We start from the raw sequence: 16393 nt of genomic DNA, 5'->3' as shown, positions 1-16393 counted from the left end.
CCGTGGCGGCAGGGTTCTACTTTATGAAGAAAAAAGATGGCGGTCTACGTCCCTGTTTAGATTTCCAGGAATGAAGTCAAATTACCATCCGTGATCTATACCCTCTTCCTCTGATTCCTGATTCATTCAGCCAAGTTGTAGGTATTCTCCAAGTTTGATTTAAGGGGAGCCTACAACCTAGTTAGAATCAGAGAAAGGGATGAACGGAAAACAGTGTTCAATACCCCAGAAGGACATTTCGAGAGTCTGGTTATGCCTTTGGTTCTAACCAATGCACCTGCGGTATTTCAGCATTTCATAAATGATATTTTCCATCATTTGGTGGGGAGGTTTGTGGTGGTCTATCTGGATGATATTTTGGTTTACTCACCGGATTTGAGACTTACCTGTGGAATGTTAAGCAGGTGCTCCAGACATTAAGGGATAACAAACTTTATGCCAAACTGGAAAAATGTGTTTTCACTGTTTAGGAGGTGCAGTTTTTGGTGTACTTGTTGTCATCTTCGGGTTTTTGGATGGATCCGGAGAAGATCTGTGCAGTCCTTGATTGGGACCGTCCCAAGAACCTGAAGTCTCTACAACGTTTTCTGGGCTTTACTATTTTTTTCCAGAAATGTATCCAAAATTACTCTGTTATTGTGAAACCCCTTAGTGACATGACTAAGAAGGGGTCTGATTTTTCCAAATGGTCGGATGTTTCCCTTTAGACTTTTTCTTCCTTAAAGAATCATTTTGCCACTGCACTTATACTGAGTCAACCCGATGTTTCCCAACCCTGTATTGTGGAGGTTGATGCGTCGGATGTTGAGGCTTGGGCTGTGTTGTCTCAGGGTCCGTCCCCTGGTAAATGGCGTCCATGCACCTTCTTTTCTAAAAAATTGTCTTCGGCTGAGAGAAATTATGACATGGGTAATAGGGAACTTTTGGCGATCAAATTGGCGTTCGAGGAATGGCGACATTGGTTGGAGGTGGCTGTCCATCCTATTACTGCTATTACTGACCATAAGAACCTGTCATATCTCCAGTTAGCTAAACATCTCAACCCTAGGCATGCCAGATGGTCCCTGTTTTTCACTAGTTTCAATTTTGTTGTCACTTTTCGTCCAGGGGTCAAAAATGTCAAGGCTGATGCTTTGTCCCGAAGCTTCCCTGGTGGTGGGGACAATGAGAACCCTGCCCCAATATTACAGAAAGGGGTATTCATTTTGGCACTTTATCCTGAACTGGAGGGTGAGGTGTTGGAGGCACAGGGGGACGCCCCTGCCTTCTGCTCTTCAGGAAGGTTATTTGTACCATCTAATCTGCGCCGCAAAGTAATTAAGGAACATCATAACTCTGTGCTTGCTGGGCATCCAGGTGGTAAGCCAACTGTGGACCTCCTCTCTCGTCCTTTTTGGTGTCCAGCGTTGCATCGGAATTTGATTGCACACGTAGCTGATTGCAGTATTTGCGTGCGTTCTAAGGTTTTGCATACCCATCCGTCTTGTACTCATCTTCCGTTACCTATCCCTAATAGGCCATGGACACACTTGTCCATGGATTTTATTACTGACCTACTGGTTTCTGCAGGCAAAATGGTGGTTTTGGTGGTAGCAGATAGGTTCAGTAAAATGGTTCACTTTGTCGCATTGCCTGCACTTCCAAATGCCAAGACACTTGCTCAGGTGTTCATAAATGAAATCGTGAAGCTTCACGGGGTTCCCTCCGATGTGGTGTCAGATCGCGGAACCATGTTTGTTTCCAAGTCCTGGAAGGTATTCTGTTCTCGACTGGGGGGGTAGCTCTCCTTTTCCTCTGCATTCCACCCTCAGTCGAATGGGCAGACCGAGCGTGTCAATAAGAATTTGGAGACCTACCTCAGGTGTTTCGTATCCGAAAATCAGGAGGATCAGGCATCCTACTTACTGCTGGCAGAATTTGCCATTAATAATCATCCACTGGCAGGTCATCGTTCTTCAGTGCATATGCTTATCACCCATAGTTTGGTACCTTTAGTGGGGGAGGAGCTTCAGGAGTTCCTGAGGAGGAACGGTTTGCTTTGTCGCTCTCCTCGGTGTGACAGGGAGTTCTGAGTTATTTAAAGATCAAGGGAGACAGGTATAAACAAATGGCTGACAGAAAACGCTTGCCAGGTCCGGATCTGGGTGTGAATGACTTTGTGTGGTTGTCTACCAGGAATATAAGATTGAAAGTTCCTTCTTGGAAGCTGGGACCTAGGGTTATTGGTCCCTATAAAATAACCGCCATCATTAACCTAGCAGCGTTTCATCTTGAACTTCCTCAGGCCCTTAAGGTCCACAACGTATTCCACAGGTTCTTTCTCAAAAAGTATGTGGAACCTCTTGAGCCCTCACCTCTACCACTGCCCCCAGTAATGGTTGATGGTAATTTGGAGTTCGAGATTTCGAGGATTATAGATTCTCGTCTCCAACATCGTTCTCTACAGTACTTGGTGCAGTGGAAAGGCTATGTTCCAGAGGAGAGGATGTGGGTTTCAGGGTAAGAGGTGAACGCTCCCAGGTTGGTTCGCTCATTCCACACCTCTTATCCTGAGAAACCCGGTCCTGAGTGTCCGGAGGCCACTCGTAATCACGGGTGTGTCACTAGTGACAGACACTCGCCCTGCAGTTGGTTGCAATTGATCTCTAGTATCCAGAAGCAGCGTCAAGAGCAGCCTCTCTGCGCTGTTACACTGACAAAATGGTGCTAAAATAACATGTCTACTCTTTATATGAAGAGGGATGTTACGGATCCAGGTGGTGGAACCTCTGTGCTGTGATGCAAGGAGGGACCAGAGGGGCATAACTAAGTGTGCACCTGGACCGACCCTGGCCACACGGCAGCTTAGTCGACTCCGTGAACCAAGGAGGGACCAGGAAGGACTCTCACAGGACTGATGGCTGAAGCTGACAGGCACAGCAGATGAGCATGGCCGGTAGACAGACAGGAGATGCGGGTAGGCAAGCAGGCGGGCACTGCTGATCGACCGGCAGGAGGCAGAGACGTTAACGCTACAAGGGACATGTGACTTCAGCAGCAAATTACAGAAGCCATTGTGTCTGGACGTTGTGGATGGTTCCTACCCCTTGATTGGCTTGCTGGGATCTGCACACATTAAGTTAAAGGGGTATTCCCATCTCCAAGATCCTATCCCAATATGTAGTAGGTGTAATAATAATATTATTAGTAAATACCTCCAATTAGAAATGTTGTATAGTTTTTCTGATTCGCCATGTCTCTTTCCTCATGTCCAGGCATTGCAGGACCTTAGGTATGCATGGTTATGACCACTAGCAATCAGCTAACTAACTGTCACTATATCAGTGGTCGTAACCATGGATACCTAAGGTCCTCCAATGACTGCACATGAGGAAAGACACATAGCGAATCAGAAAAACTATACAACATTTCTAATTAGAGGTATTTGCTAATATTATTATTATTACACTTTCTATATTGGGATAGGATCTTGGAGATGGGAACACCCCTTTAAGAAAAAAAAAATTAACAGCCTGCCACAACTCTGAACTATTTCACCCCCTCACCTCATCAAACACGCCCCCTCCCCTGCTCAACATGCAGCACCATTACCCTAACCAAAGTCCTAATAAATACTGTAATGGGAACACGATAATTTCCTGCACTTTTTCTGAATAGGGCCAATTCTCAGTAAAAACGCTGGGGTGTCCGATCACGAATCCGAATGTGCAATGTTCGTGCCGAATTTTAAAAAACTGAACGTTTTACGAACATGTTCGCTCATCTGTACTTACAAGCTGTTAACTTCATGGTACTGTGTCATGACTGTTTTACAGAAAATATTCCACAAAATGATGCTGGCATTACTTCTGTGGCACCCCAGGGGTCTGGTTTTCCACAGTAATGTAATGTTATGTCTGAGAGCAGGTGGGAGGTCCTTTGGTCAGGGATCCTGTGCATGCCACACCTCCTGCCCAGTCTTGGGAGGGGAAGAACTTCCCCTGTATAAACCCGGGGCTGAGGCAGGGTGAGTCAGACAAGGAGAGTGGAGACAAGAAGCAGCATAGGAAACAGCAGAGTTACAAGGAGTCAGGGGCTGGCAGCTGCAGAGCTCGCCCTGACTAAGAAGATTCTTTACCGGACCCGGAGTCCGAGGCTGTGGGGACTAACTCCTACCCAGCAGCAGAATCCGTCAGGCAGGGGATTTCAGGTCCTCTGGCCCAGAAGCCCGAAGGCACGGTCACACGCGTGGGACCAGCACCGCCATCGTGGAGCGGAAGCCATTAGAAGGCCCCGAGTCACCGGCCATACGGGTGAGCACCACACGGTACACTCAGGGACGTGGGCTACTTACATCAGCTTCTAGCAAGGTAGCCAGAAGAGTACAGTCAGTTTGGGAGGCCTACAACTACGCCTGGCCAGGGGAGATCCCATCTGCTCAAAGACTGACCAGGCCCCGTTTGCTAGCAAGTACTCCGGGAGGGTCTGTCGTTGTTACCAGTAAAGACCCTGAACTACACCGTACCGTCTCTGAGTGGTTCCTGCTACCCCCATCATCCACGTAGGCTGCCCTGAGGCCATACCCCTCCCGTTGGGGGTTATACTATCACGCTGCACAATCCTACCACCGGCCTCAGCGGTCTGCCCTGCAGCAGCAGCTTCCTGGCTGCACTCAACGGGTGGCGTAGTCATCAACTATTTACTACTAATAGACTGCCGTCTAGTTTGACTCCCTGGGCACGGACCGGGTCACCGCCACGAGACTACAACCCTCCACTGATCCGGCTCCGGGTAGGCTCCCGCGTGCGCAACGCAGCGCGACACAGGCCCAGGGGCGCGTCAACTTTGGCGTAGTCGGCAGGATTTCGTGCCCGCAACCACCGGGTACTGCGTGCCTGAAAAGCAAAGACTGTTCAAACTTACCAGTGGTGAAGGTTTCCCGCCATCCGGCGCCATCTTCTACCTTCTTCCCGCCATCCGCGAAGTTTTCCCGCCATCCGGCGCCATCTTCGACCTTCTTCCCGCCATCCGTGGAGTTTTCCCGCCATTGGACGCCATCTTGAGGACGCCGCGCGGGAAGAAGAGGGGCGTGGACTCCGAAAGCGCGCGAGAACTGAAGCCCCGCCTCACGTCCGGACGTTGCGTAAGGTCCTGGAAGGAGCCCAGCAGACGCCGACGTCACAGGAGCGCGACGGAAGGTCCTCAACCCTGACGATCCACTGCGGAGCCGCGGCCTACGGAAGAGGATCATCGCAAGGTAGGCCACGGTCCACTAGGGGGGAGGAAGATGTCGGATACGGAGGAGAGCTTCACTGCCTCAACCCCCGCCAGCGCTACCGCTGCTGCAGTTATGCCCTTCACCATGCCCTATATCCCGGGAGCAGCTTGGCTACCCCAGTACTCAGGGGAGTCACATACCCTGCATGACTTTAGAGAAAAGCTGGATAGCCTCTTCCAGGTGTACCCCCTCACAGAAGAGCAAAAAGTGAGCATCCTGGTGGCCCAACTAACCGGGGCAGCCAAAAGGGAAGTAAAATCCTGGCCACCTGGGAGGAAGACTGTCGCAGGGATACTAACCCGGCTGAAGGACACCTTTGATACCCGCACCTCAGCCGAGATTAAGCTTAGATTCTACGGGTGCAAGCAGCGAGCGCATGAGAGTATAAGGGACTATGCACTAAACCTACAAGAGGCCCTGAGGGCCATAAAGCAGACCGACCCTGATGGGGTGGGAAACGAGGACAGGCTATTGACTGAACAATTTTAGAGGGTTTATATTGCAATGCCCACCGAACCCAGTTGCGGGCAATGGCCTTACAGGATCCCCATCTGGACTTTGCACAGTTCAAGGATAGAGCTATCCGGGTGCTCCGAGAACCAGCACCGGGTGGCGTTGTTACCCACAGGCGCCCAGCTATCACTTACCACCAGGAGGCGGCGCCCTTGTCGGCAGGGCCTGTGGGAGCTGATGCGCAGGCTTTGGACAATGACCCGGCTCCAGACCTACACCATCAGGTCCAAGAGCTAGCTAAGAGCGTTGCTGCGCTAACCCGAACTGTGCAGTCTTTACAGGTTTCCACCCCAGGGAAGATCCAGCTGGCATCCGGACCGGAGGACATCCCGTGGCGTCGACCAAGGAGGACCCCACCGGCCAGAGGAAGATCCAGTGACCGATACAGCGAGGACGGACGACCCATCTGCCGCCGCTGCAATCAACCCGGACATATGGAAAGGTACTGTTCTTTAAACGGGCACAACCTGGGGTAGAGGGCCAACCCCCAGGAAAAAGATCACCAGGCCCATCGAACTGGCGCGACAGATATGTGGGAGGACATCCAGTCTTGCCTGTGGTACTGGATGGCATTCCCATGAGTGCCCTACTGGATACCGGGTCACAGGTCACCACCATCCCGTACGTGCTCTTCAAGCAGTACTGGAATGACTCGGATATTACCCGCTACCCTGACGACGACTTGAGTATCATCGCCAGCAATGGCCAGCCCGTGCCACAGATCGGATTTAAAGAGGTGACCCTCAAAATCGGTAGAGTCGAACTGGCCGCACAGGGACTGATCATTGTAGATATTGATAAACATGAGAGTCACCCAAAAATAACTCTAGGAACTAACGTAATTGAAAATTGTCTTGCAGAGGTGATTTTCCTTTTACAGCAGGTTGCCAAGAACGCCAGCTCCGGCGAGCAGCGGGTGCTCCAGAAAGAGATCCGGGCACTGATGCAACGGCAACAAGTGGAACTCTCCGGCGGTGAGATTGGTAGCGTAAGAATGTGTGACCCTTTTCCTATTGCCATGCCCCCAAAAAGTGAAATGATGATTTGGTGCCGGGCAGCTATTGGTCTGAGAGGTAGAGATTACCAGGCAATGGTAGAACCAGTTTACTCAGACAGTAGGCCCACCATTTTGACAGCACGGGGGGTGGTCAATGTACGCCATGGGAGGGTGCCCATTCGCATAATAAATATCGGGGAGAGGGAAGTGTACCTGCCCCGGTATGCCACGCTAGCCAAATTATATACCACTAATCAAAATTCTATAAAATCTGTGGAACCCTTGCCTCCATCTCACCCGGAGGAAGGTAACGGCTCTAAGAAAGACATGGAGGACTGGTGTCAGCAACTACATTTGGGTACTGATTCCACTCCCTCACATCAGAAACAAGGAGTCTATCGGGTGGTTCAAGAGTATGAGAGAGTGTTTAGTAAACACCCGTTAGACTTCGGGCGAGTCAAGGGGGTAGAACACCGCATCCCCACGGGAGATCATCCTCCCATAAAAGAGAGGTATCGACCCGTACCCCCTGCACATTACCAACACGCCAAGGGGATGCTTAGAGACATGAAGGAGGCTGGGGTAATCCGGGATAGCTGTAGCCCCTGGGCAGCCCCACTAGTTTTAGTCAAAAAGAAAGACAACACCATGAGGATGTGTGTAGATTACCGGAAAATCAACCGTATCACACACAAGGATGCGTACCCCTTACCAAGGATAGAGGAGTCATTGGCTGCTTTAAGATCTGCTAACTTCTTCTCTACCTTGGATCTCACTAGCGGGTACTGGCAGGTTCCTGTAGCAGAGGCGGACCGGGAGAAGACCGCATTCACCACCCCGATGGGACTTAGCGAGTTCACCTGCATGCCGTTCGGACTCTGCAACGCCCCAGGAACCTTCCAACGATTAATGGAGTGCTGTCTGGGCCACAGAAACTTCGAGACGGTCCTGTTGTACCTGGACGATGTCATCGTATACTCCAAAACTTATGAGGACCACCTGAAACACCTGGCGGAGGTGTTCGAAGCTCTGGCGAGTTACGGCCTAAAGGTGAAACCCTCCAAGTGTCACCTCCTGAAACCAAAGGTGCAATACCTGGGACACGTGGTGAGCGCTGACGGAGTGGCTCCCGACCCCGATAAGATCACCGCAATTAAGGGATGGCCAAGCCCCTCCAGCGTAAAAGAAGTGCGGCAGTTCCTAGGGTTGGAAGGCTACTACCGAAGGTTTATTCCCGGTTTCACCAAAAAGGCAGCGCCTATGCAGGACCTCCTGATAGGCCAATCCCGAAAGGCCAAGAACCAGAAGCCGCCCTTCAAATGGGAAGAGCTAGAAGAAGAGTCCTTCCGCCAGCTGAAGATGGCCCTCACGGGGGATGAAATCTTGGCGTACCCGGACTATAGCCAGCCCTTCATCCTCTACACCGACGCCAGTAACATCGGGCTAGGAGCCGTACTGTCCCAGATTCAGCAGGGGAGAGAACGAGTAATCTCCTATGCCAGCCGAAAACTGCGACCCACCGAAAGGAACCCCGAGAATTACAGCTCATTTAAGCTAGAGTTCCTGGCCGTGGTATGGGCAGTCACCGAGCGCTTTAGGCATTACCTCGCTTCTTCCCGGTTCACCGTATACACGGATAACAACCCGTTGACACACCTGGACACGGCAAGACTCGGTGCCCTGGAGCAGAGGTGGATGGCCCGTCTGTCCAACTACGAGTTCACAATCAAATACCGGGCAGGAAGCTCCAATACTAACGCGGATGCCCTGTCCAGGATGCCCAACCTGCCGGACGAAGGAGAAGATCCGGAGGGACTGGAAGAAGTTGAACTCCCTGCGTTCCACCGTCATGGGACTATCCAGTATTCCCACCGGGTAAGGGGTAAGCAGGCTGCTACGTTGAACCCCTTACCCCACTACAACTGGGCGGAAATGCAAGACAGCGACCCTGCCGTCCGACTGGTGAAGAAGATGCTGACTCGGCCGGAGGCTCGCCTTGAACCAGACGCTCCGGAGGAAGCCAAACAACTATGGGCGGAGAAGAGTCGACTATTCCTTTACAAGGGGAAGTTGTGCCGCAGAATGGTCAACTCCCGGACGCATGAACTACTCTGGCAAGTAGTGGTGCCACGAAGAGACGCAGCCATGGTGATGGAGGCATACCACGACGGAGCTGGACACTTCGGGTGGAAAAAGCTGGAGTTCCTGCTGCGCGAGCGGTTCCACTGGGTAGGCATGAGGGGAACCATCGAGAAGTGGTGCAGAGACTGTGGCCCGTGCAATCTGAGAAGGAAGGACCGGGCCAGCCAGAAGACTCCCCTGCAGTCCATCGTCACCCGGCAACCGTTGGAACTGGTAGCCTTGGATCATGTAAAACTGACCCCAAGCAGAAGTGGCTACGTCTACGCGTTAACCATCGTGGATCATTACTCCCGGTTCTTGGTTGTCGTCCCCGTCAAGGACTTAACGGCTCAAACAGCAGCTAGAGCCTTCCAGCAGCACTTCTGTCGTCCACACGGGTACCCGGACCAAGTGCTGACGGACCAGGGACCTGCCTTTGAAGCGGAGGTCTTCCAGGAATTCTGCAATCTGTATGGCTGCCGGAAGATAAGGACGACACCCTACCATCCGCAAACTAATGGACTTTGTGAAAAAATGAACCAGGTGGTAATGGATCTTCTAAAAACATTGCCCCTGGAAGAACGCAGTCTGTGGCCTGAGAAGTTGCCCGATCTGGTGGACCTATACAACCACATCCCGGTAGGTTCCACCAACTGTACCCCGGCTTACCTAATGAGGGCAAGACCTGGTAAGTTACCTGTTGACCTGGAAATGGGAGTCCTGACACCTGAGGACACTTCACCAGAAACAGACTGGGACACAGAGAGGCAGCAGCAGTACCGGAGAGTACAAGAGAGCGTGGAGCGAAGTCTCTGTCAGGCTAGGGAAAGACAAGAGAAGACTTACAACCAGTATGCTCCCGCTGTTCCCCTGGTACCCGGAGAGCAGGTCTTGAAGAGGAAAAGACGGCTCCACAAGTTGGATGACCAGTGGGAGAAGGACCCGTACACAGTACTGCCCTCAAGCCACGAGAACCCGAAGGTCTGTACCATCAGTAAAGACGGAGGGGAAACCACAGCCATTGTATCCCGGGACCACCTGAAGAAGTGTCCCGAACAACTGAGGAACCCTGAAGAGGAACAAGAAGACCATCGACCCGTGGGAGAAAGGGAAGATATGGTTAGTACCGTGCTCGGGGACTTCCCTCGGTCTTGGACTCAAGTCAATGGTGCAGTTGTGGTACCCGTACTCACCTTCCTCCAACCATCATCCCAAGAACCTACGGAGCAACGGGTAGAGCTGGAAGAACAGCCGGTCCAGGAGGCAGAAGACTCCACACGAGTAGAACAGGAGAATCAACCCTCTGCTTATAGTGAGCCTGCCGTACCCCTAGTGAGACAAAGAGCCGGTAGACAGCTGCCCAGTTTACCCTTGACAGCTCCTACACCCTGTAGTTCAGGGCCAGACAGTCAGCTCCGTAGGTCCACTAGGGCCACTAGAGGCCAGTTACCCGCACGGTGGAGAATTTGAAGTGTAAAAATAGTTTTATTTATGTTTATCTGTGTATTGTTGCTTGTGTATAATTTTGTGTTTCCAGTTGTTTTTAGGAAACCTTGGTGGATTTACCGGGAATCCTTGTATATAGTTGGAGCGTAACCCAGGATGGACTAGAGACTGTTAAGGACTCGGGGTAGGACAGACCCCTACCTGGTTACGTCTCCCTGTGTTGGTGAAATGGACACCTTTGCTTTTCTTCAAAGACTGCATCCGGTTGCGGACACGCCGTAACCATCTTATGTGTTTTTCTTATAGTATTGTTATTGTTATACTTTGTTATGTTTTTCTAAATGTGTTTAGTCCCGGAGTACTAAATTTTACTAGGGGGGAATGTGGCACCCCAGGGGTCTGGTTTTCCACAGTAATGTAATGTTATGTCTGAGAGCAGGTGGGAGGTCCTTTGGTCAGGGATCCTGTGCATGCCACACCTCCTGCCCAGTCTTGGGAGGGGAAGAACTTCCCCTGTATAAACCCGGGGCTGAGGCAGGGTGAGTCAGACAAGGAGAGTGGAGACAAGAAGCAGCATAGGAAACAGCAGAGTTACAAGGAGTCAGGGGCTGGCAGCTGCAGAGCTCGCCCTGACTAAGAAGATTCTTTACCGGACCCGGAGTCCGAGGCTGTGGGGACTAACTCCTACCCAGCAGCAGAATCCGTCAGGCAGGGGATTTCAGGTCCTCTGGCCCAGAAGCCCGAAAGCACGGTCACACGCGTGGGACCAGCACCGCCATCGTGGAGCGGAAGCCATTAGAAGGCCCCGAGTCACCGGCCATACGGGTGAGCACCACACGGTACACTCAGGGACGTGGGCTACTTACATCAGCTTCTAGCAAGGTAGCCAGAAGAGTACAGTCAGTTTGGGAGGCCTACAACTACGCCTGGCCAGGGGAGATCCCATCTGCTCAAAGACTGACCAGGCCCCGTTTGCTAGCAAGTACTCCGGGAGGGTCTGTCGTTGTTACCAGTAAAGACCCTGAACTACACCGTACCGTCTCTGAGTGGTTCCTGCTACCCCCATCATCCACGTAGGCTGCCCTGAGGCCATACCCCTCCCGTTGGGGGTTATACTATCACGCTGCACAATCCTACCACCGGCCTCAGCGGTCTGCCCTGCAGCAGCAGCTTCCTGGCTGCACTCAACGGGTGGCGTAGTCATCAACTATTTACTACTAATAGACTGCCATCTAGTTTGACTCCCTGGGCACGGACCGGGTCACCGCCACGAGACTACAACCCTCCACTGATCCGGCTCCGGGTAGGCTCCCGCGTGCGCAACGCAGCGCGACACAGGCCCAGGGGCGCGTCACTTCCATGTTCCGGTCTTGCACTCTCCTTTCTGATTTCTGGGAAGGGGTGCATAGGATCTCTTCTGAACTCACAGGTTGAAATCTACCTAAAGATCCGGCCCTTTTTCAGAGCAACATCAAAATTCAAAAATTATTGCCACTTTTACTTACTACACCATTTATTTAACCGTTTACCGGCATCCACCATACATGTATGGCACAATTTGGTAGTGGTGTATGGAGTCCACCTCATAACCAGCAGGTAATGGCTGTGTGTTTCAGCCAGGATCTACCTCTTACAACCGCAGATGGAGCAGAGGTCCACACATGACTGTTAACTTTTTGAATGCCACTCTCTATTTCTGACAGTGGCACTAACAGTGCTCATGGGGGTGCGTCATTCCATTCGCCCATCGGCACTTAGCAATTCCATTTTTTCCTGATTAAGGTATTTGTTCAACTCTGAAATGCACTGATTAATAAAACTGCTCTGTGTTCAACACCACCATCTCCATTGGATATCTTCTTGTCCAGCAGTGAAGCAAAATCATCCATAATTCCCTTTCTGCTATTGTAAAATGATTTGTGACATTCAAAACTACAACTTGACTCACAAAAAATAAACAGTCCAACGTCTATGTGGACAAAAAACGGAAATTGGGCATGTTAATGGAGCTAAGACCTACAGTATATTCATGCTTTGTGGCAGTCCACTATCCCCCTCTATCTCAAACTGGTTTGTGTGTATTAATGAAATCTATTATATAGAGCTGCAAACTACCCCACACTTGTGAATAAAATATGGTTTTGTTAGTACAACTACACATTTCCTGATGGATATACCCATGTCCTGCCCTAGGCCTCATCTTGAACGATGAAAGGGGAGTAGTTGGAGGTCCAGCCCCTCCCTTTTTCATTTTTCTTCTCTATCTCTACATCCACTATGATCCTTCTTTTTCCATTAACCTCTATTCTCCTCCCCCTTCCGGCTTTGTTACGAAAAGTTGGGACTTGTTGACCACAACCGGCACAATATGATATGGATTTCTCCTGTGACTCATTCTAATGTTGTTTAGGATACTTTCTTATTCCTATCATTATCTTAAAGAGGTTGTCCACTACTTTTATATTGATGGCCTATCCTTAGGGTTAGCCATCAATGTTTGATCACCCGGGGTCCAACACCTGGCACCCCAGCTGATAGGCTGTTACTGATGTTGTCGGCAGTGGCTGCGGCCGGAAATACTAACTTGCCGATCTGCACCGTCTAATTGTAGTGGTTGCCACAGGGTACTACACATCCGCCTCCTATTCAAATCAATAGGAGGCGGATGTGTAGTATCCTGCGGGAGCCACTACTAGTAGTTGGAGCAGATTGGCAAGTGATCACTCTCAGCCAGCGGCCGCCGCCAACACCGATAAAGCTGATCGGCGGGGGTGTCGGTATCGCCATCAATGTAAAAGTAGTGGACAACCTCTTTATGCATAATAATGGAGAATAATGCTGGGTGTTTCATGTTAACCCTTTTATATTTATTATACTTATTTATTATACTTATTATACCTATTTATTATATTTAATATACTATCTGGGATGGGAGATGAAGCAGACTGAATTAAGAGTTTTGAGCTGATATGTTAGTTTTAAAGGGAAGCTGACACTTCAAAAAATTATATTGATCTGCACAGTATAGTGAGCGCTGTTATGAGTGGTGTCTGTAGTCGCTGTGTACATGCCCCTGTGGCACCCTGCTACTACCAAAAGGGTGCATGGACGGACTTCTCCACAAGAGGCCCTCACTACAAACAGACACCTCCACCCTTCCACCTCATACCACCAGAGGGAGCCCTGTTAGGGATATATATATGGAGGGTGGAGTCAGGCAGTTCAGTTCAGTCAGTGAGTCTGAGACAGAGTGTGCTGACACTGAGAGCAGTAAAGACGCAGTACGTCTGCTGCTGCACTGAGGGCCCCGAGTGTGGCTGAGGCAAGGAGAGAGGAGAGAGGAGTTGAGGGGGCAGAGGAGCATCTGAAGCTCACCCCAGGACACAAGCCGGACACCGGGTCTGCGCCTACAGGGTTCTCTACACCCAGTAGGGACAACCGGCATACCAGGAGGCTTCCAGACCCCTGGTCATCCTGAAGCTACCATCAATTACAGGACTAGGAACCACGAAGGCCCCAGCATCCAGGGATAGTGGTTGCCAGAGAAAAGTCCTACTACCAAGCAGTCAGGTGAGAGAGCAAAACAACATAGAAGCTAGGCCAAGTTCCAGGCTGGCCAGAAGCTTAGAGAGAGGAAGACACGGACCAGGAGGCCTACAACTCGCTCACTGGGGAGAGTCCTGAAGTGCACCCTTCCTATTAAGTACCCTGGACCCTACCTGCCGTTACACCAGTAAAGGTACTGAAGCGAATCCCCGGTGTGCGTGTCCTTCATTCCCCCTGACCTGACCGGGACACCTCTCACCTGCATCCCTTCCATCAACCCTGCCCCGGGTGCCTGCTCCGCCTGTGGGGAGCAGAAACATCCCAGCTGCCATCCCATCACCCCCGGAGGTCTGCAGCAGCGCCGGTACTCATTACCGGGAACCACAGGTGGCGTCATGAGACAAAAACTGTTAACAAAAATCCCCTTTTTAAAGAGTGACCCCAGAGGACGGGCCCAGGAGCCGACTGCCGTGACATCCTACAAAGAAGGTAAAGGCCCGGGTACCGAGTCCCCTATATTCCCTCCGGGCGAGTCACCCCCATGAGTGAAAGCTGGTGGCTCCTGAAAGGACATAAGTTCATTTTCTCCCATAATGAGATGTTAAGACTTAAGTTCTCTGGGCGGGACAGAGATCTTACCAAGAGTCAGCCTCCAGAGCTTATTTCAATGCTTAGCAACATCTGTGTATGAAAATGAATTCCCTTGTTGTATGGGAATGTCAAGCTCCCTCCATAAAATCTCGGGCATGCATAGATCGGCACTGTACTTTCTTCTGCACAGTGTTCTATGGGCACTGGCTTCAACTTCCTTTAATACAGGCACTACCCAGCCATGCAGGACATTTTATTCACATTGTTTAAAGCCGAATATTGCACCAGACTGCTGCAGTCAATCACTAGCATGAGTGGCACATATACATAATTTTAGGTGTATAGCTGACTGAGGGCAGGCCTTTTAATTATGGTAACTTGGACAACCACTTTAGCTTAAGCATCGTTTTCTACGATGGATAAGTTATCATTACTTATTGTAGACTGGAAAGCCTAATTGTCACACAAGGTGTTAGTGCAACACAGAAGGAAAGGGGAAAGGGAGCCCAGACACTAGGGAAAGGGGAAAGTGGAGAACTCCTAGTCTGGTCTAGCGTCACCCTGTCTCAACTACCATCCCAATATTGCCTCTTCAGCAATCGCCTCACGTGTGCCTCGTCCTACTTTCCCTGGCGTACGGCTACGGCTAGGGACGGGAGGAGATGAGCACTAGCCAACCTCCACTAAACACTATATACTGCTGGGAAAGATAGTGTAAAATACCTACTATTATATAATGGCATCATCTAGTAAGCATTCAGACTCATGTAGGTACATTTCTGTGTTTTTTATGGGTTCAGAAAAACCATTACATTCAGAGGCACAATTTTTCAACATAATTCATAATTACTAAATCAAACCAAAAGCTTTGTTAAAGATTTCAATAGGCATAACATAATGGTCTTACGTCATTTCCAGATGAGGCAGGAATTGGCGCTGGTGGTCTACCATTAGGTGATCCATCTGAAAACCGGTTATCCACTGTGTGTAGCGTTAAAAATAAGTGAACAAACACAGTTCAAATAAGTATAAAATATACACAAGATGAAATACAATGTTAAACTGTACAAAAAAGTGCTGAAGCACTCATCTCCTTATACACTGATCAACTTTAACCCAATAATGATCACATAACAGAATATACTCATTGTAGGTGAATGCAGTGGGATAATGAACTGAACCCGCACAATACCAGGCGGGTGCCAGCTGGACTACATACCTGGAATTAGCAACAAGCAGAGGTGTTAAACCATTTAAATGCTGATTTCATTCTCTGACAGCAGCATTTAAATATTGTAATTGCTGGAGGACTCCATATCTGCCATCTTGGTCCTCAATATTGTAATTGCTGGAGGACTCCATATCTGCCATCTTGGTCCTCCTGTGAAGCTCTGGCTCAGCCATAGACTGAGCTCCATAGGAGAACTGCAATTTCACTATATACTTTAATACTATGGTATTGCAGCATATAGTAAAAGTGCTCAAACAATTGCAGGTTCAAGTCTCCTCACGGACCAAAAAATAAAGTAAAAGAAAATAAATGTTTTAAAAAATATATAAAACAATTAAAAAATATAAAAAGTGCACATCACTCCCTTTTTCTTTAAAAAATAAAAATAAATAAAAAAGAAACATGTTTGGTAGAGCCACGTCCAAAAAAGTCTGATTTAATAAGACATACAACTATTTTAACCTCAACTTAAATGTCCACAAAATAAATGGGTTGAAAAGCAAGAACAGCTTTCCTTTTTGTTGCTGCATTCCCCATAAAAAAATGCAATAAAAAGAGATGAAAACATAGTATGTATGCCTAAATTTAATCAGTCCTCACATCTTCATCACCAGAAATTTTTTTAAAAGTTACGGGTCTCAGAAAATGTTGTGAATTACCATATGAATTGCATAAAAACAATGGTGGAAAT

The 16393-nt window shown here is 49.6% G+C and overlaps 1 protein-coding gene across 1 annotated transcript in view; it reads right to left on the bottom strand.

The window, feature by feature from the left end:
- The window catches only part of LCP2 (lymphocyte cytosolic protein 2), a 757892-nt gene that overhangs the window by 166531 nt on the left and 574968 nt on the right, over positions 1-16393 (bottom strand). The window contains exon 18 of the mRNA XM_073649612.1: positions 15379-15452. Within this exon, the coding sequence (XP_073505713.1) occupies positions 15379-15452 (74 nt within the window). The remainder of the gene's footprint in view (positions 1-15378; positions 15453-16393) is intronic.

Source organism: Phyllobates terribilis, unplaced genomic scaffold (genome assembly GCF_046119375.1).
Source record: "Phyllobates terribilis strain yellow unplaced genomic scaffold, ASM4611937v1 Scaffold_10__3_contigs__length_209671492, whole genome shotgun sequence".
Classification (NCBI taxonomy): domain Eukaryota; kingdom Metazoa; phylum Chordata; class Amphibia; order Anura; family Dendrobatidae; genus Phyllobates; species Phyllobates terribilis.
This window is presented reverse-complemented; position numbering and strand designations above follow the sequence as displayed.